Genomic DNA, 19,201 nt, shown 5'->3' with positions numbered 1-19,201 from the left:
AAATGCAAGCAGTTTCTGTCATTTTTGTTTCATTTTTAGGTTTTTTTTTTTGTTTTTTTTTCCCTTTTGTAGCTTCTGTAGGTTTTACCGCACCCAGCCAAGTAGCACTAGGTGATTGTTTCTTGCTTTGATATAAAATCTATTGCACTGTTCCAGTAAAGCAGCAGTGCTCAGCCACTGATGGATAAGTAGGCTGAATCAGTTCCTGAAAAATGTCCTATTTTAAAGTGTTTTCTGATTGATGTGGCACTTAAAAAAAGGGAAAGCCTGGTGTCTTGTGCTTGTACTGCTTTTGCTTACAAGGACGCTTATGTGCTTGCCGTGCAAAGCGAGCTGGGCCTGTGGAGAATTGAGCACGTCTGATCTATTCTCGGGGAATGAGTTGCTCCTCTGCACATAAGTGCCCTTCTTCAGTGTGACATATGCCGTATGATTCATTGTTTGAATCTTTTCTCAGGTTCAGGGTTGGCATCGGAAAGCCACGTCTTGCGGTTTCTTGTTAGTTCCAGTCTTGGAAGGCCCATTTGCGTTGCCCAGTTACTTATACGGAGACCCACTTCGAGCTCAGTTGTTCATCCCACTCAACGTTAGCTGCTTGTTGAAGGAGGGTAGCGAACATTTGTTTGACGGTAAGAAACGTTCTTTGTTTCACCCCTTGGTACGCGTTTCTGCAAGCAGGACCCTTCTGGCACGTAGCTGACCCGAAGAACCTCAGTTACCAGACGTGCATGAGCTGGATGAAGGGCCCGTTTTAGGTTTCAGCAGCCTCCCTCAGGGGGGTGGCGCTGGGAGGAAGCCGTGGTGGCAGGTTAATCAGCGGGCAACAGCGTGTGGAGTTGGCAGCAAGAAGTGCCAAGGCACAGGAAAGATTGTCTCCCAAGTGATCTTTTTTGCCATGACGTTGCTTACCATTATAGAGCCTGTATCAAGAGTTATTCTGTTTGACATGATGTTCTACTGGAAGAGTCTGTTTTGCTGGTGGACCCTGCCCACAGCTGCTCTGCATTTTTATCCTGCATTTGTTTATTCTCCTCCTTAGTGAGATTAGGCTTTCACGACTGCCATCCTCTTTTTCGTTGCCATGGTTACATTCACGGTAAGAGTGTTTGCACATGAGATTAAGAGCTAGAAACTGCAATCTCCTTTTCTGCAGCGTGACCTCGCCCTTTTGAGTGCCGCTGTGGTGGTAAGTCTCAGGTGGAAGCTCAAAGATCAGAGAGAACTCTGTCCCCGTGCAGAGAGGGGCAAAATTGCATTGTGAGAAGGGACCATTAGCAAATGCTCTGTTTTAAAACAGTAAAAATGATAGTTTTCTTTATTTTCATTAACCCTTGACCTGGTGTCCAGGTGTAAATGTAAAACAATTAGTGACAAATCCACTGTAGCCCCGCTGACTTTGAACTAAGTATTTTCAGAGCACTCTGGTGATACACAGTAGCCCACTCTCCTTCCTTGCCCCCTCCCACACACCCCATTATGTTCCTCTCCTTCATCTTGAGAGACACAAAAGCTAAATTTGGGGATGAATCTGCTACTGGAGTGTACAAGACACATCTCTAATAAGATGGCATTCAAGGGACAGCTGACAGAAAAAAGTGTGACTAAAAGAAATCACTAGAAAAACCAAAGTGCACAGAGGTCTTCTGAGGAAAACTGAAGTCTTGAAAAAGAAGGAAATAAAGTGGCTTCACTAGGTAATTGTTACCTTTTTGTTTGTTTCAGGCTTTGAACCAGAAACATACTGGGACCGTATGCATCTCCTCCAGGAAGCAATAGCGTACAGGTATGTGCAGAGCAGAATGACTGGAAGGTTCGTGTCTCCCTGGACGATGTAGGATGAAGACCTGTGCTGAGCAGTCGCCCCCGAGTCATGGGGGTTCTGTGCCGTCTGCCGCTCTGAGCTCTGATTGCAGATTATTAGACTAAAATATGACTAGAATGCCTGGGGGTGGTTCTGTGGGTGCGAGGGACAGGTAGATAGCCTCTCACTCCTTAGCAAACCATACTCTCCTCCTGCGGAGGGCATTGCCTTTGGAAGGTGCCCTGTTACTCGTAAGTCAGAAGCAGATAGACTGTAAATGGATTTCTGTCTGGGAAGAAACAGTTGTTTCCTTCACATGTACTTAACAGAGTCTTGAATTGGATGACGACCAATGATTGACAATAGGCAGGGGACTGGGCTGTGAGCTGTACGTAGGAGTTTGGGCCCAGTTTTAAGAAGGAATTGTTGGAAAGTTTGAATACTTCAATCTAGTTTTACCCGTTTATCTGCTTGAGCTGCCAGTTTGTTTCATGGTGGTGCTGCCACCAAAGTCTTTTTTCATGATAGAGAAACTGCTTTTTGTAATGGACTTAAGCTTGGAAATAAGCTTTCGTTAGTTTAGGAAGCAGAAGAGGCACAAGCGTTCTCCAAACAGCACAGAAGTGTCAGGTGAGCTGCTTGGAGTTCAGTGTGGGATATTGGCCAGCATGGGGAAAAAAAAAAAAAAGCAAGCAAGCTGTTATAGCTTGAAACACACCCCAAGGAGTGTCTGTCTTGACTATCACTCTTCCCTCGTGGTGTGCAGCTGCCCTGTTTGGTCAGAGGCTGCTCAGGGCCCTCCCAAACAGAGCTGCTGGTGCTCTTCTTTCCGGCAGGAGTTAGGACAGATCAGCGTGGAGTCACAAGGTTACAGGCTTTCACACTGGGCCCAGTGCGTTGATACCCTGTGCCCCAGCAGGGGCAGAGGATACTTGGACAAGCTCAGCTCTCTTCATCCCCTTTCCTCTTGCCTTCAGGCCATAAGAAAAGGGAGCCTTTGTGATAGTGCAAGGTTTTCCCTGGTGCTCCTGCCTTGGGCTGAAGGAATCCTGGCTGGAGTGGCTCTTACGGTTTTTAGTGTTGTTTTTTGTTTTTTGTTTTTTTTTTTAATTTCCCTGGTGTTTATTTCTTCAGATTTGGATTTGTGCAAGACAAATACTCGGCCTCTGCATTCAACTTCCCAGCTGAGAACAAGCCCCAGTATATCCATGTCACAGGTGAGCAACATTTGGCAGGCACTGGGGCAAGGAGGAGGCTACTATAAAGAAAAGAACCATTTTACATGCAATTTGTGTTTTGTGTCAGTGATGTTGGTCCTCGTTATGTCCTTTAGTCAGATGACAAGTAGCTGTATCAGCCAAGACAAACCAGAAAACTGGAGAGGCAGCAGGAAAAGCAGAAGGTGTTGCTGCTAATCAATGGCGTTGGTTTGAAACCTTGCTTTGTTGCGTCTCTGAAACTTTTCTTTCCAGGGGATGGAGAAATGACAGTAAAATAAGGCAGAGCTTATTCCAAGTGTAGTGTAAATAAATTTGTATCTAGAAACTAGAAGGAAGGAAAAGTGTTGAGACAAGTCAGTGCTCTGTTCTCATGCTTAAGGTCAGTTGTAGATGCATCTCTACCCGCACACACTGTGTGGGAGATAAAGCATTTAGGATCCACTTGCTCTCATTGTTATTTTCCATAAATGTTGGTGATCTCTCAGCACTTCTAACTAAGCTCCGTGCATGGCATATTACAGTTCAGAGGGATTGCTGAGGCATGAAGACAATGACAGGAAGAAAGCTTTTGGAAAATTGCAAAAGAGAATGGAAATTGATGTAAAGTTAGAAAGATGGCTCAGAGCCTACGTCTTTGCTTCATTCCCTTCTACCAAGAGAAAGGCGGGACTAAGTGTGCTCTCTCCCACTGTTGTTATTTGCATGTAGAAGCGAAGGAGGAAAAGCGTATCCCATTTTATCTTGCTAAAAGGCAATGAAATGAAACTCAGTCCAGTTTCCTTTTCAGAATTTAGTGAGTCAGCTACCAATCGTAGGGACTTAGCTCTGCCTAAGGCTAAAGTCCTGTCTGTTTCCTCCAGGGACGGTGTTTTTGCAGCTCCCATATTCCAAGCGGAAATTTTCTTGTGGGCAGCAGCGACGCCGGCGCAACTCCACCAGCTCCACCAACCAGAACATGTTTTGCGAAGAGCGCATTGGCTACAACTGGGCCTACAACACCATGCTGACGAAAACGTGGCGGTCCAGCGCCACTGGGGACGAGAAGTTTGCTGATCGGTTGCTGAAAGACTTTACAGACTTCTGCTGGAACAAAGACAGCCGGCTCGTCTTGTTCTGGAGTGACTGTCTAGATAAGATGCATGCCAGTGCTCCCTGAGGTAGGGTGGTATCTCCAAGGGAGACAGCTAGAAGCTTTACCTTGTGGCAAGGAAGTAGAGGTGAAGGATGAGTGGAAAAGAGCCTCCTTGTTGGATTCATCTCGAGGCTCCGAGAGGACCTGGTCGATATTGCTGTTGATATTCAACAGAATTTGATTAAGCCCTTGGAAGGAGAATCTGAGCTCTTGGCTTGCCAACATCTATCACCCGACCTCAGCGTGGTTTCAAGTAGCTGCAGTCCTTGATTGCCAAAACTTCAGTTAGAGCAGAGGTAGAGGAGGGAGCACGCACTTGGTTTTCAAGGGCGGTTAGATTCAGCACAGGGTGTGATGGTGGCAGCTTACCGTCACTGGAAATGATGGGTGCCGTTTGCATCTGATGTGCCCGAGGGCAGCCTGCCTCTTTCCTTTTGAGGTGTACCTGGTTGTGTGAATATGTAAGATAAAATGCGAGACACTTGTTAAATTTCATACCTGTAAATAAGTAAAAATGCAGCAAATCAAGAGGCCTGGTCTTTTGTTGTAACTCCAGACAGCAGTACAGAATTGGGGACTAAAGGAGAGTAATTGCCAAAAGGAAATAGTGGTTCTTATGTCCAGCATGATAATGAAATGCTTGAAGTTCAATGGTGGGGCTTTGTTCTTTAAGCATCCAGAACTTTGTGTCTCCAGCTCTGGGTCTAGAACAGTGTCATGCAACAGGAGCAAGAAGCCAGTGACTGTCCTGTGAGGCCAGCATCCAAGCGGAGGGAGAAATTGAGGGCAACTGAACACAAGGTGCTGCCGGTTGGAGGAACAAGGTGGGTTATGAGCAGAGTTTTAGGCTGTGTCTGCAGGCAGCAAAGCGGAGACGCCTGCGCTCGAGTATGTAGTCTTTGTCTTTGCAGAGAAAGCTCACGTAGGGTGTGTGGGCTTCGCGTGAGGTGGGTATCTCAGAGCGGGTTCAGGGTGGGTTCAGGTGCACCCGGTGGGGCTGTGTGTGTGCGGGCTGTTGACTCCTGCTGAGAGACCATTACTGTTGTTATCTGTCCTCCATAAATTGAAGTCAGCAGAGGGCCGACACCTTCTGTGTGGTGTTCAGACCCGATTCACGGAAAATCACAGCTGCTTGCTTGAGTTTGACACCCTAAACAGAGTCTGGATGACTCAAGCTGTTGTCAGCCAGGGCCCACCTAGAGAGGGGGGGTTTGAGCTGTGGTGCCTCTTCCCTCAGTTCATCTCAGTGTGTCAGAATTATCCACGTGTGTCTGATCCCCACTGACATCCTAAAAAATACTCTGCTGTGGAACCAACTCGCTGCTGTCTGTTTACAGGACTCAACCCCCGAAGTAGCGGTTGCTTTGTCCCGGCGGGGCGGGGGCGGAGAGCAGGGACAGCCCGGGACCTGCGGCCCCGCATCGCTTCCAGCGCCCCGAACCTCCTGTCCCTTCCCCCGCGGGAGGCTGCGGACGCGGGTGAGGTTTCGGCTGCCGCGGGACCGGGCTGGCGGCCGTGCGGGGCAGAGCCGCCTCCGCGCAGGGGCCCGCCGAGCGCGTAGCCCTACGCGGCCTTTCCCCGCGCTGCCCTGCGGCGGGGGGGAGGCCCTGCCGCCCTCCCCGGGGCGTACCGGGGACCTGCCGCCCTCCCCCGGGCCGGCGGGACAGGCAGCGGGGCCGGGGAGCCGCGGGGGTGGCCGGGGCCGGGGCGGGCTCAGGCGCCCCGGGCTGCGTTTCCCGCTGCCTCGGGAGGGGACGGGGCTGCCGGGGTGTCCCTGTCCCTGCTCCTCAGCCTCGCAGGTATTTAACAGCTTTTCCACCCTTTTGTCCCGGCCGAGGGTGGGGTGTCCCCGAGGGGACCCGACGGGCACGGGGTGGGGAGGGGGGGGGATCGCGGCGGACTCCTTTCCCCGGGAAAACGGGCAGAAAAGAGCCCCGAGGGTCATTTGAGTTACACTTTGCTGTGACCGCCGGCTGCCCCTGGCCTGTCCCACGCCATTTGGGAGAAAAAAAAACCTCATTAATTTCACCTGGATATCTTCATGTTTTGGTAGTTTTAACATATAAGCGGTGGATGTAAAGCTTCCTGTGCTGCGCTGGGTGCGGGGGTACCCGCTCTGAACGGGAGCAGAGGGCCTGGGGACACGTGTGTGTGCGGGGGGTGCTGCCTGGCTGCCAGCCCCCCGCAGCGTCCCCAGCTGTGGGGGCGATGGGGACCAGCCCGGTGTGCGGTTCCCCGGCAGCAGCCCTCCTGCTTTGGCCTCCGCCTTCACCCTCCCGCTTTTAGGGCAAGTTTTAATGAGTCTTTCTGAGCTCTGCTTTCTCAACTGCAAACCTGGTGTGGTTTTAGCCTTTCAGGGCTGCTTTAGGCCTAGTTTTATTTTAAGTGTTTTGAGGTCCTCGGGCTGCTTTTATCAGCACAGTGAATTTCTTTCCTTAAAAAAAAAAAAAAAAGAAAAGCATAACAGAGAAGCTAAAAATAGGAGGGAATAGTTTTTTATCTAACCACAACTTTGTGCATTGCATAGAAAAGGCTTCCAACAGGACGAAAGGATGAAGCGGTTCATGGCCATGTTAAACAGGAATAAAAACAAGGATCCCCCACCCGCCAGGCTGCTGGAGCTCGCAGGACAGCTTTGCCAGGACCTCCAGAGCTCGTCTCCAAGTCTGGAGAAGCTGGTTGGGGCCGTGATGGGATGCAAACACAAGATGTATTTTCTCACTAACATCCACGTTGTCCGAGCTTGCGTGTTCGTTCACATCCGTAACAGGCAGCACGACACAGCCTGCAGGCTCCTGGAGGTAGGGATGTGTCCTTTGTTTCTTCAGTAATAGGAAAAATAGTAGAGCCGTTAGTGCAGAGGTACCCAAACTGCAGCACGTGGAGCGCTTCCAGCTGGTGAGCGGCAGGGGAAGGCGATCCGTGTGCCATGGTTGACCCTGAAACACAGGACAAAGGCTTTGCTACAGGCAGTTACTGTTAATCAGCCAAGGGGAAGAAGGTAATTAGGTGATTATGGGGTTGGTTGTAGTTTGTGAAAGCAGGATTTTTGTTCTCTAGTGTGGTGGTTCTTGGAGTTTTTCACAAACTTAGGGCTCAGGACGTAAAAGACTTGGGAAGGCCGAGTATAGAGGGCTTGCCGGGATGGGAAGATTTGAGGAAGGCTGGATGGCACCACTCAGGGTGAGGGATTTTGGCCCCTAGATCTGATAATGTAGCCCTTTTCTCCAGGGGAAAAGGAGGAATTAGGCAGGTACCTCCCTGTGAGCATTAGGGAAGGTACAGCGGGCCATATGCTTGGATAATGCTACCAGCCGTGTCAAACCAGTAGGAATTTCTGAGTAAGTTTCTAGTCATTGAGGGTTTTTTCCCTTCTAGGAAGCCTGACTGACTACCTGGAAAGGGTTTGCTTACCTACTATTTTGTTTTAGCATTGCAAGGCAGAAGAGAAGGAGGAGCTGGTGCAACTTTGGCATGAGATTCACTACCGGAGGGTTATGGAGAAACACCACACGGATTTTCTGACGCCACTGCAGAAGTTCCGTTCCAGGAAGAGGTACCACGGCATGGGGGAACCAAAATTTTTTTCTTTACTGTAGTTAGCAGGTGCAGGGGTTGGTTTTGCATCTCAAGGTGGCTGCTTCTCGGAGCTAGGTTTTTCTTGGCGTTTTGACTACTTGTGGCAACGTGAGAAAACTCCCATGAACGTGAATGACTCTTTTTGGGTCCTTTTTAATCCTGTTTTCTCCTGTGTACAGGAATCCTCCACCTATTTCCCTTTGTCCCGAAGGTCTGAAGAATCGAAACTATCCAGATGAAGTACGCCGGCAACTGCAAAGGTTTGCTGCAGAGGTGACAACAAATCCAAACAAGGAGCAGCGGGTAGGGATACGCTACTTCCAGTCAGGGCTCCTTGTCACACAAAAGCAGAATTCCGCGAGCAGGGGTCTGTAACTGGCTTTATTCTAAATCCTTGTTTTCAGAAGCCCTGGGGCAGCTGGGATTCCCAATATTTGATCTTTCCCTAAAGGTTTCCTTAAAAAAATATCAAGTTCATGCTAAGTAATTTTACTTGCTTTGATTAAAAAGATCAGGGGAAATAAGTTCCTCACTGGGTTTTTAACAGTTCTAATTTTGTCGTGATTGAGCACAGGCAGCGAAACAACCACCGCTCAGAAGAGCTGTATTACAGTGATAAATAGTTGTGATTGACTGCATTATAGCCTGTATAAAATTGCAGTTTGCTCCCCAGAATATATTTTGTACTGATTTATCACATAAAATTCACAGAATTTAAAAACAGAATAGCCTGTCTTGATGTATGCATGCACCTGCCTTATTTGGACAGGGACAGATTTGTAATGAAAGTGACATGAATTAATTCAGTAATCCCTGTTGATTATCCAGTCTTTAAAGTCCGCCTCTCTGGTGCTCAATTTTTCCAACACCCTTCTCACGTGAGGCAGGATGCCCTGGTGAATAGTTCTGCAACGTAAAGATGGTTTATTTCTTACCCTTTTCACAAAGTGGCAACAAATTCCAAATTTTCATTTAAAAAAACCAATCTGAATTGGGAGCATAATGAAGTCGCACAATTAAGTCCTAAAAGGTCAGGATACAGTGATCACTTAGGCATGAATTTCCCAATACGTTCTCCACTTAGGTGATCTCATTATTTAACAGTTTAATACAGCAGAGTTTTTTCTGTGAACGCGATACAGATGTTTATACTGCTCACAGTTTGTGAAAATTATTTAATACGGTAAATGCATTAGTGTTTATCCTATTAGTGTCATGGTAGTGATGTGAAGCTGTCATTCTGTGGGAAGAGCATGCTTTGATGAGGTTTTATGTTTAAATATAGCAGTCTAAAATAGCAATATGTGGTTTCCTTTAGCAAAAAAATTGAGTAGGGGAGCAGGGTGGAATGTGTGTTTTCCCACAACTCTTCTGAGTTTATAAATCCGTCTCCTCAATGGAATTCACATAGACTTATTGGAGACCTAGCGAACAAATGTCTCTGGGTTTGAGAGCTCTTCTGCTGGGCTGCTTTTGGAACTGAAGGGAAAAGCTTGATTATTTGGATGTGGTTTGTTCTTTTTCCCTTGATCTCTCCCTACACGTGGGTTTGCAGGAGGGATTGGCTCGGGACATGAACCTGCAGCCAACTCAGGTCTATAATTGGTTTGCAAATTATCGACGACGTCAAAAATCCTGCCTCCCTCCGAAGGAAAAGCTCAACAACTCATGTCCTGAGAGGGCTGTGACTTACCACAGGAAGGAGCAGCAGGATAAAGGATCATACGCTCCACAAACTGCAGGTTCGTCTCTTCCTAATGGACTTAGGATGTGGTCCAGAAAGCTGAAAAACAATTTAAAATTCCTTTGGGAAGGGAAAGATATTCCTTCACCACAACACCATCTATTTGCTGATGGATCAAGTGGACATTGGAGGACTCTACTTCAGTGGAGGACCTCATTGTTTGGCTGGAGGCTCTCATTGTTTGGCTGGAGGCTGTCGCTCTGTAGAAAGAGCAAACATTGATAAGGCCTGTGCAAGGACAGGTGAAAAGAGATGCCCATCTGGGAAGGGGCACCAAATGAAAGCAAATACCTGGGAGGCAGCAGGTTTTAGCTCTCAGATTCTGGGATCAGGGCAGTACTCCAGTAAAACCAGTATTTCCATGCCCCTTCACAGAATCTTGACCAAACTTCAGTCACGGGGAATAAGAGGGTCTTGCTGCATTTGGCAAATTAGACTTGTTTCATTGCTTTTTGGAGTACCTGTTAGTGTTCCTTCACCTGCCCGGCCTGCACCTTTCAGATGGATCTTGTGTAGGCACCAGCTCTGAGCAAATGGAGATAACATTCATGCCCTGTGACCTAGGGTGGGAGCAGTCAGCTGCAGATCTGGACAAGCCTCCTGAAGGAACATATTTAAAGATGCTGGAATCCAGGTGATGTATGAAAAAGTCTTTACAGGGAGAGTTCAGAGGTAAAGCAGCCTTGAAACTTGTTCATGGAAGTGACTTTCACGTCAGTTCCCAAGGGACATGACTTAGGAGTCTTGAGTCCATAGATGGGAATGGTCCATGCCTAGCATCAGGCAGGCAGAGCACCCAGCAGTTAATCTCCCAGCTGTCAAGGGCAGGATTCAAAGGTTTAGCTGGGGGGGTGCCCCTCTTTGCAAAGCAATATGTCTGGCTGATGTATTTTCTCCATCGTTACAGCTGTATGCAGAGCAGCGAGCTGTATGAAGCAAGGACAAGCAAGGCTTGGTTGACCACTCACAACGTGGAACAACCTGTCCCTTTCTGCACTGAGGCTGTGCTGGAGCCAGGAACCTGCTTTAGCTCCACTGTCCTGCAGCCCAGAGAAGCTGGGAGCAGTACTGACACCAGCCCCCACCTGGATAACTTTGTCCTGTGCCCTTGCGGGTCCCTCGCCTTCCCAGGTGAACGGCTGCCCATGTGGCAGCCCCCTTGCAGCACTAGAGGAGTTTCTGGCTCCGTGTGGACCCCAAGTCTAGAAGGTTAGTAAAACTGCACCCGGATTGTTGACCTTCAGAGTTTTTAAGCTTTTTTTTTCTCTTTGCTGTGAACACTCCAGCTCACTGAAGTGGCTTTCCGTTGTCATGACAAATGGCAGCAGGGCTTATCTTGAGCTCTGGAATTCTGCTCCCATAGTAGCTCAGTGAGAAAACCCGTTGATTTAAAGGTGTTAAATTTACATTCTTACCTACTCCTTTGCTTAAACTGTAAATGCTTCCATAAGATAGCACATTTCCAGCAAATTGGATTCTTTTTGACATTTCCATTGGAAGAATCCCTTCAGGTTTGTCTGCTCACCTTGTCAGTTGGCAAGCTTCTGGGTTTTTTAATGCCTGTCATTCTTCTGAGCAGAGGCTGGGAACTTTTTAACTCTGACACAGTGCTCGTCTTCAGCAACACATTCTCACTTTCCTTTCTCCTTCCTGCTATTCTTTCTCTCTCCCTCTCTGTTTCCTTCCTGTCCAGTCTTGTTCAGCTTTCCTACCATCTCTTTTCTTCTCCCTGTTCTTCAGAATAGCCTTGATAGGATGTGTAAGTGATGTCCACCTGCTTTTGCTGGAGGTCCACAGAACAGGAAGTGCTGTGACTGCCACTCACCCAGCCTCTGCCGAATGTGGAGCAAGGAGTGGAGGAATAGCTGGGTCAGAGGTTGGGGTCACATTATCTGTAACTGTCTTTAATACAAGCATTTATTTCAGCAGGTGTCAGAGCTCCCTTGAGCAGAGTCCCTCAAGGTGGCTGTGTTGAGGCCAGTTCAGGAAGACTCATTCAGCAGTCAGATTTAGAGGTTGCAAGCTTCATCCTTAGAGAAGGACAGCTAGGGACCCTGGAATCTATTCTTCCCCACAGGTAAAGGGGGTGGAAAGCACAGGGCTTCTTTAAGGCAGGAGTAACAATGATGCTGTGGGTCTAGCCTTGTCCCAATCCCCCTGTTGAAGAGGGTTGCAAAAGAATGTGGTGATGCATCTCGTTCCAGGGGGCTGACTCTCTCCTTGTGTCCATGGTATTTTGCAGATATTTATATCTGTGCACTGGAAGTGGGAAATGCTGTGTAAGTGTCTATGTCTTTACAGTGTAGCACAAAGGAGGTTTGGGACCAGCCTAATCAGGAAAGATATGAACCTCTCTCTTTAAAGCAGGTTTAACTTCTAGGTTATTTGTCTGTTTTTCTTTTTGGCAGAATATTATGACCTACACTGATGCAGTCAGAGCTGATTCTGTGGGCTGGGTTGGTAAGGCCCGTACTTAATCCTAAAATAGTTTTTGTAGCTTCATAACCTCATGACAAGATTCTTCCGTAGTGGAGGCTTTCCAAATTGGAAGACAGAAAGACAGGCACTGTTCTCTCTTTCTGTTTTCCACCTGTAACAAACGTTTCAGACTGCAGGTTTTCTCTGGGACTTGAGATAAATTCACAGAATGCAAAACAACAAAAATCTGTGCCATCTTCCGTATGTTATAAAACTTCCATAATGTTACATAAAAATAAACGCTGCCAAACAGACATGATGAGGTTCCTTTGATTTACTGACCTGCAAGACAGAGCAGGAGCAGTAGCCCCATTTCATAACCCTTCTGCTTGACACTGTCCAGCATTTGTGCTAGCGTGACCCTGTCAGTAATGTGTCAAAGAGGCAGGTAGAAGCAGTTTTATTCCCACTTTAAAGAAGAGGAAGCAGAAGCACGGAGAGGCTTTGTGGCTTGTCAGGCAACAAGGGAAGGCAGTGATTCACTGGAGATAAAGGGTGGTTTTTTTGCCTCCCAGATCCATGCTAAAAACATTTCTGCCTTTTACCCCTGTTTCCCAGCTGGCTTGGTGCCTGCACTTGTTCACATCCATGCACTTGTTCAGACTCCTTGCTCTGAATTGCTGGGGGGAGCCTGGGTCTGGGCATTGTAAACCCACCTCAGTCTGTGTGTTGGGATTCGCAGTTTTAAACAGTGGCTGAAGATCGTGAAGGCTCAGTGAGGCTTGCTGGCAATATTTTGGCTGGATTTAAAATTGCGTGTTCTGACTCTAGAGTGAGCTCATGTTTATTTTTAAAATATGTTCCACCAGTACAAGAAATCTATGGTGAATGTCTCCTTGTTGGGTATGTCTATTGTGCCAGGAATCAACACACCCTTTATCGGATTCCTGGCAGGGACAGGACTTGTGACTGCGTTGACACCTTCTAGTGAGGATATGGTTATTTGAACCCTCTTTAGTGGCCTGGTCCAGCTCTCCCCAAAACCTTGTACTTCCCAAAGTGCCATGAATGCTGTGGAACAGCAATCTCTTTAGAAATGAGTGATGCTTAGGCTGCCATTTCATCTTGGCCTTTTTGCAGTTTCTCTCTAGAGAGCCAGGAGACCTCGCGTGGGTAAGATCACTGCTCAGCGAGTGGCAGTGCATGGGCATCACCTTTGTTATCAGGCAGAGCCCTCTAACAGAGTTAGTGGATTAGAGAGGGGTATTGTGTCACCAGAGTCATCTTTAGCAATAATGTTGCAATGAGCATCACTCATCTGAGGACTCACAAAGGAGTCAACAGCTTAAACTGTGAGGCATTTGAGTGTTGCTGTCCTGGAAAGACAGGGCAGTTATCCCTGCTTTACAGATAAGAGTAGAGCACAGAGAAGGAAATTATTTATCTGGGGTCACCCACCTGGAGTGGACTTAGAGGCTCTCACTGCTCCCTAAGTGCAGGGGTAGAGCTGCACGTCAGCCAAAGGACCCTTAATCTGCTTGTCTCATTTTTAAAGGTGCTCACCAAGAAAGGACTTGGCCTGAAAGCTTATTAGAACAATTCCTGTTGATTTCTTTCATGGGCTTTTTACAGTTGGTCCTACGCACTTGGGCTGTATCCAAACCTCTGATGATCTACAGGGCTGCGAGGTGGGAGTGTGAGGGGGAGCCGGGCTGGAATCTGACTGTCTCCATCTGCTCCTGCTGCCTGACAGGAGAGTTTGATCCAGCTCGCGAACTGGAAGTCCCTGTGGGACACCGAACAGATGCTCGTCTTTACAGATAGTGGTGTCATATCCTCTTCACTCCTCGAGCTGGGGCAGGTGGAAGGTAGCCCAGCTAATGGTTCATGCAGAATATAACTCTCTCGTGCTTCACATTTCAAACATAAAAGCACACTGAACTCTCTGGAGCAAGACAGCCTGCATTTATGAGCCAGCATATTGATTTAGAAAACATCGATGCTGAGATGTCCGCTGCAGCTTACCACTTCTGCCTGCATTTTTGGGATTCCAGCTCGGAGTGCTAGGAATCCTCCTGCTGCCAGGCTCTCCCCTCTGGATAACCCAGCACCCCGACACTGGCAGGCAGCAAGTTTCAAAACGCATAAAAGGAGGCTGCCATTTGGCATGCTGCCTAATTAAATCTCAGAATTTGTTGCTAAGGGCATTGTGCATGTCAGTGTAAGTGGGCTATTAAAAAGGATGAGACACATTCTTGGGGGGGGGAAGGGGGCCGAGTCCATTCGTCATTAGTGAATGTAATTGCCTGAATGCAGCCTCAAGCAGAGGAGCCCCAAGACTGATTGCTGGAACCTGGGGGCATTCCAAGGAAGGGCAACTTGACGCTTGCCCTGTTCTTTCTGCTTTTTTCCTACCCTGTATTAGTTGGCACCTTTGGTTCGGGCCTGTATGGCCACTCATACCCTGGGCTATTCCTGGGGGTGGTGTTGGAGTGCAGATACCTTTGAGTTGGTGATGAAGGGAGAAAACATCTCATCATCATGTAGCCAGTGTCTCCTCCTTGACCCAGTGCCTGCAGACTGTGACCTCTTTGAGAGGTTGGCGGAGCCCCCGAGGGAGGTGTGGACGGGGAAGCCGTGTCCCCAGGCTCTGACTGGCGGCCTTGAAAAGCTGTAGCAGAATCATAGCCAATGTTGTGGCTATGTCTAAAGCCACATGTGCGCGTGTTTTGACTCTTAAGATCCGTGTTTTTAAAATACGTTCCAGGAAAGACATTTTGGTAGACATCTTCTTTCTGGCCAGTGTTCTAGGGGCAAAAGGAAAGCTGCAAATCAAGATGTCATTCCCATATACTGCTTCTGGTCAGGCTAGTCCTCTCAGTGCAGAATCTGTATTTTCAGGCCATGACAATTTGGAGAAATGGGGCAGGTTTGTAGACAACAGAACTCTATTGAATTAATAGTCTTCACCCTCTTGTCCTGCTGTAAAACGTTACAGCAAGCGGTGAGTAGAGCATAAATACAAATGCAGTTGTGTTTTCTGCAGTTCCTGTCAGGCTGTGCTTGGCGAGCCTCAGTGTCCACCTGCTCCTGCACCCTGCATGGAAGAAAGCCAGGCCCTGGGACAAAGCCAGGTAAGAGAACCCACCTGATGTTCAGAGACAGGAGCTTAGCCCTGTGCACACTGTCCAGCTGTGGCTCTCACACAGGAGATGTGCCATTTCACATCACGTTTAGCATGGAACCTGTCTGATCTAAGCATACCTTTTGGAACCCAGTTCAGAGTGAGCTGGGTAGCACCGGGCAGATGCTAGGAGAGGTGGTTTTGTTGTTTTTTCCACTTGGATTGCTCATCAGACCCTGATTTTACTAAACATGTCATTGAAATGATGGCCACAGCAACCTGTGCAGATCCGAAGTGTCGTTTACACTTTGAGCAATGGAGGGTTCTCCTGGCAGTGTGGAAAGCAGCTGGCACAAGGTGGCTGCTCCAGGGTCCTCCCCTCTGAGGGCTTCTGCAGAATTTGACTCTGCTCTTGGACCTCTGAACATCTATCATTTGTTCTGTGTTACTGCTGAGGAAAAGGGATTTTGCACTGTTCGAGATGGCTGATAGCAGTGTATAGAGCAGTGTTATTATAGAAAATGATAAAAGAAGTTACTTCCATGATCTGGATGCAGTCTGTGTGCATTCTTACAGTGATTTTAAGGCAGCAGAGAATAGATGTTAGAAATCTGGTGGTTCAAGGGAGTGGGAACACATCTGTGAATCAAATGTTACTGAAAAAGAGGACCCAAGAAAGCCCTATCTAAACTGTACCTTGAGCTATTTTTTTGGCTTCACACGTATTGGTCTGCCTGACAGTTAGTATCCATTTCTGTTTCTCTTGCAGTGTAAGCTGCTGGAGAAAGCCTTTTTAAAAGGGATTTTGAAAAGCAGGAGACCATATCTGCTGGCCTCGTTATAGGAAGCAGCTGCAGCTCTGAGGGCAGTAACAGAACCTCTTTTGAGCCTTTGAAAGCATCAATATAAAGATCTGTATCTTGGAAAGTGGCCTTTTTACCAGCCATAATGTGAGCCAGACGAGTAGGAAAGCTTTCGGGCATTAATAATGAATGAACCTTTTCTAAGATTTCCAGAGGATGCAGTCTCCGTAGCTGGAGTTTTCATCCTGCTATTTTGCATTCTTGCACTGATTTTGCAATGGTGTAGAAACACGACACTCGGTGCAGTGTGGGCTGGGGAGCGGGGTACTGTGTGGTGCCTGCAGATGTCAAAAGGGGACATCTTCAGATCTGTGTAGCAATTGCTCAGTTCAGGAACTCAGAAAAAGCATATTTTTGCATATTTCAATGTGTTCTGTAGGAAAAGGAAGAGCTTGAATGGGTAAATCATTTTACAGCATTCTACAGACTTCCTGGGCACTCTGTTTCTTGCTGAATCAACTTGCCCTGGGCTTGTTGCAGGGATGTGCAGGTGTTTGGTTCCTGTGTCTGAACCACAGGGGTGCAGAGGTACACTTCCTTTAGTCCATACGTCACTTTCAGTTTGCTTTTCATAGGTTATACATCCTGTCAGAGCCAAAATGAGAGCAAAACAAAACAAGCAAGCAAGCAAACAAAGTTAATTCATTTTGGAGATATTTTTTTTCCCTTCCTGAACAGAGTTTCCTTGTTCAGGTGATCACTCCCTTCTTAATTATTTCCTCCTGGACTTACCCTCTGTCATTTACTTGCTTTTATAGGAGCCAGTGTCTTGGGCAAAGGGAAAGGAATTGCTCTTCCCTGAATTACTAAGCATTGAATTGTGCACTGATTGTGATTGTCACTTTTACACCCATGTGCTGTACAGATGGATTACCCTACCTGAGCTTAGAGAGGAACAAGGACTCTGTCCCTTCCTGCACCCAGCCCTCGCTGCTGGCGTTCCCTCCTGTCCCACGGCCTCGTGCTCCTCAATGTCTGCCCAAAGGAGCTGTTCCACCGCGAGCAGCTGCGTCAGTACGGATGGGATGTGGTGAACCTCTGATTCCTTCCTGTGTCTTTCAGGTCCTGGGGGATCCGGTCGGTGACCCATTAACCAACGACACGTTCTGGGCAGCGTGGCTGCTCTTCGAATTCTCAGCCGGGGGACGGATGTGACCTGCCTGCAGAGATGCTCCATGTGGCCTGCACTTCCCCAGGAAATACCCCATCCTTTCCTGTGTTTTTTTTCTATTTTATTTTTTTTTTTTGAGATGAGGGGTTTGACATGGAGATTAATGGAGAGAGTGAGGTAGAAGAATGAAGGCTTTTTCTAATAGTTACAAAGTTTGTTTTAGTTACAGTTTCATTAAGAATTTTGCAAAGGATAGAGGAAATCAAAGGTGCATTGTGAATTGTAGCTTTTTACTGGAGCTGTCTGAAGCTGCACTGTAGATGCTAAAAATATCAAGTCACTAGTTCTGTGGCAGTTATGTATTTCCACCCATAGCACCAGTCAGATCCGAGTCCTTCATTAGATCATGAAGGTAAATGAAGCTCCTGTACTCGAAAAGAGTAAAATTTAGTTACATTGCTGAGCAGTGGATGTTGGATAACTTTTTCTTGGGCCTGGAAAATAAGGTCTCAGCTAAGTGCTGGTAAAATACTGCTATTTCTCGTCCCTGTGTTTCTGTTGTACTGCTAGGTGTAACTTCCAGAGTGTTCCATGCTCCGTACTGCCACAGATGACACAAACTGGAGCATGGCAGAATTTTCAGTGCTCGAGTCTATGTTCTTGCAGGATTGGAGGAGGGAATACCAGTGTTGTGGGTATTTAACGCTACCCACCACTGAGGGAAAGAAGGATGAATGGAGGAGGTGTGAGCTGCGGAACCCCCTTGATCCATTTTCAGTCCCCAGATCTGGGTGGATGGAAACTGCCAGGGAGTCGTGTCACCCGTCAGGGGTCTGCGTCAGTCTGACAGCAGCCGGCGAGCACAGCCCATTCAGACGAGCGCCCGGCGAAGCAGCCCGAGCCGTGCAGGCTCCGTTTCCTACACAGGGCAGTAAGTGTGGGGCTAATGCTGTGTTTGGCTGGATGGAGGCCGCTCGCTCGGCAGCTCTCCTGGGGACCCTGCACAGCTCCCTTCCTTCTGCTCAGTCTTCTCCTCTCATGGGAGACTGAAGAGCAGAATTGTGTGTGGGAGTGTGTGGGCACAGGCGGCAAAGCAGAGCCTTGATGCAGGTTTAAAACTAACGCTGCAAGTCGTTGGGCAGTCTTTTGGGTATTTTCCCTAAATATTACTGCTATTTTTTAGATCTGTATTGCAAAAGGGGTAATCCTTGCTAAAAGTCCAGCCCCCAGATACACAAAGTAGATGCCTCCAGTATCTTTTGTAATAAAGTTAGCAAATAAAGGTTATGAATTACTTTCTCCAGGGTTCATTTTTCAAGGTAAGGGTGTGATTACTCACACACGGTATTTAATTATATATTAAAACCGTAGCACCAGCTGCCCTGGGTACACCAGTGTGTCAAGACCTGCATGGCCATGGCGGATCTCACTCTGAGGGCTATTTTCTTCTTGTGGGAGGTGGTGTGTTGAGAACAGTGGTGTTTGGGACGGGTTATGCCCCGCTCACGTTTATTGCCTCCGGCAATGGGGTCTTGGGTGAGTCCCAGACCCCCCCTGAGGGACGCGCTAGGCCGCTCCCGACTGCCCCGCTCCTGCCCGAGCGCCACGCTCCGCCGCCGCTTGTGACGGACCCGGCCGCGCGCCGCCTTCCCGCTTCCTCCCCATTGGTCCGCCGCGCCGGTAGCAACAGCGACAAATATATCCTGCCGCCTTCTCATTGGCTGCCGCCTTCCGCCGAGCCATAGCAACAGGGGAACGGGGCGCGCGGCGCCTGAGGGGGCGCGCGGCGGCCGTTGGCGGCTCGTGAGGGGGACAGCGAGCGGGGCCGCCTTGGCTGAGGGAGCCTCGGGGCTCCGCCGGAGAGGGGGGGGAAAATTACGCTTCAGGCGCAGGAGGCAGCTACACCCGGCGCTGCTGCCGTCGCTGCCGGTACGCGAAAGGTACCGCCATCCTCGCCAAGCCGCCTTAAATCCATTTACCTGGCGTTTGTGCTGCGGTGGGCAAGAGCCGCGTCTCCTCTGCGGCCTGTGGTGGAAAGAAAACACGACCCTGTCATGCGCCAGCTCGCCAAACGGCTTTCATACAGAAGCTGCAGCCCGGTAGCAAAATTCACACTGGATCGTGATAGATTTTTGTGTGAGATCCCAAATCAGGTACTTTATTTCTCACCCCTAATGATATGACATGTCACTACGATTACTATGATTTA

At 48.3% G+C, this 19,201-nt stretch overlaps 2 protein-coding genes across 9 annotated transcripts in view; both read left to right on the top strand.

The window, feature by feature from the left end:
• Positions 1-4,679, top strand: part of DEPDC5 (DEP domain containing 5, GATOR1 subcomplex subunit) — a 45,471-nt gene extending 40,792 nt beyond the window's left edge. For all 7 annotated transcript variants that reach the window (XM_074159822.1, XM_074159825.1, XM_074159824.1 and 4 more), the window contains 4 exons: positions 458-629; positions 1,723-1,783; positions 2,936-3,018; positions 3,882-4,679. In XM_074159822.1, the coding sequence (XP_074015923.1) occupies positions 458-629; positions 1,723-1,783; positions 2,936-3,018; positions 3,882-4,177 (612 nt within the window). In that variant the 3' untranslated portion in view covers positions 4,178-4,679. The remainder of the gene's footprint in view (positions 1-457; positions 630-1,722; positions 1,784-2,935; positions 3,019-3,881) is intronic.
• A 1,221-nt stretch (positions 4,680-5,900) lies between these two features.
• On the top strand, positions 5,901-18,291 carry ANHX (anomalous homeobox). Of its 2 annotated transcripts, XM_074159828.1 has the most exons (9): positions 5,901-5,952; positions 6,681-6,954; positions 7,585-7,709; positions 7,912-8,035; positions 9,288-9,474; positions 10,041-10,110; positions 10,384-10,685; positions 14,941-15,028; positions 16,944-18,291. In XM_074159828.1, the coding sequence occupies exons 2-9, from the start codon at positions 6,706-6,708 to the stop codon at positions 16,972-16,974; spliced, it is 1,176 nt and encodes a 391-aa protein (XP_074015929.1). In that variant the 5' UTR covers positions 5,901-5,952; positions 6,681-6,705; the 3' UTR covers positions 16,975-18,291. The 2 variants fall into 2 exon arrangements, with proteins under 2 accessions (XP_074015929.1, XP_074015927.1); XM_074159826.1 differs by lacking the exon at positions 5,901-5,952 and having other exon boundaries at positions 6,706-6,954; positions 9,978-10,110.
• Positions 18,292-19,201: the final 910 nt, after the last annotated feature.

The sequence above is a fragment of the Numenius arquata genome, chromosome 16 (assembly GCF_964106895.1).
Source record: "Numenius arquata chromosome 16, bNumArq3.hap1.1, whole genome shotgun sequence".
Lineage (NCBI taxonomy): Eukaryota > Metazoa > Chordata > Aves > Charadriiformes > Scolopacidae > Numenius > Numenius arquata.
This window is presented reverse-complemented; position numbering and strand designations above follow the sequence as displayed.

What these genes read in the sequence shown, in the direction of transcription:
- ANHX (XM_074159826.1), top strand. Translation starts at nt 6,706, where the DNA reads ATGAAGCGGTTCATGGCCATGTTAAACAGGAATAAAAACAAGGATCCC. An exon ending in GTGGACCCCAAGTCTAGAAG is followed by an intron (nt 10,686 to 14,940) that starts GTTAGTAAAACT and finishes TGTTTTCTGCAG; the next exon opens with TTCCTGTCAGGCTGTGCTTG. An exon ending in AGGCCCTGGGACAAAGCCAG is followed by an intron (nt 15,029 to 16,943) that starts GTAAGAGAACCC and finishes TGTGTCTTTCAG; the next exon opens with GTCCTGGGGGATCCGGTCGG.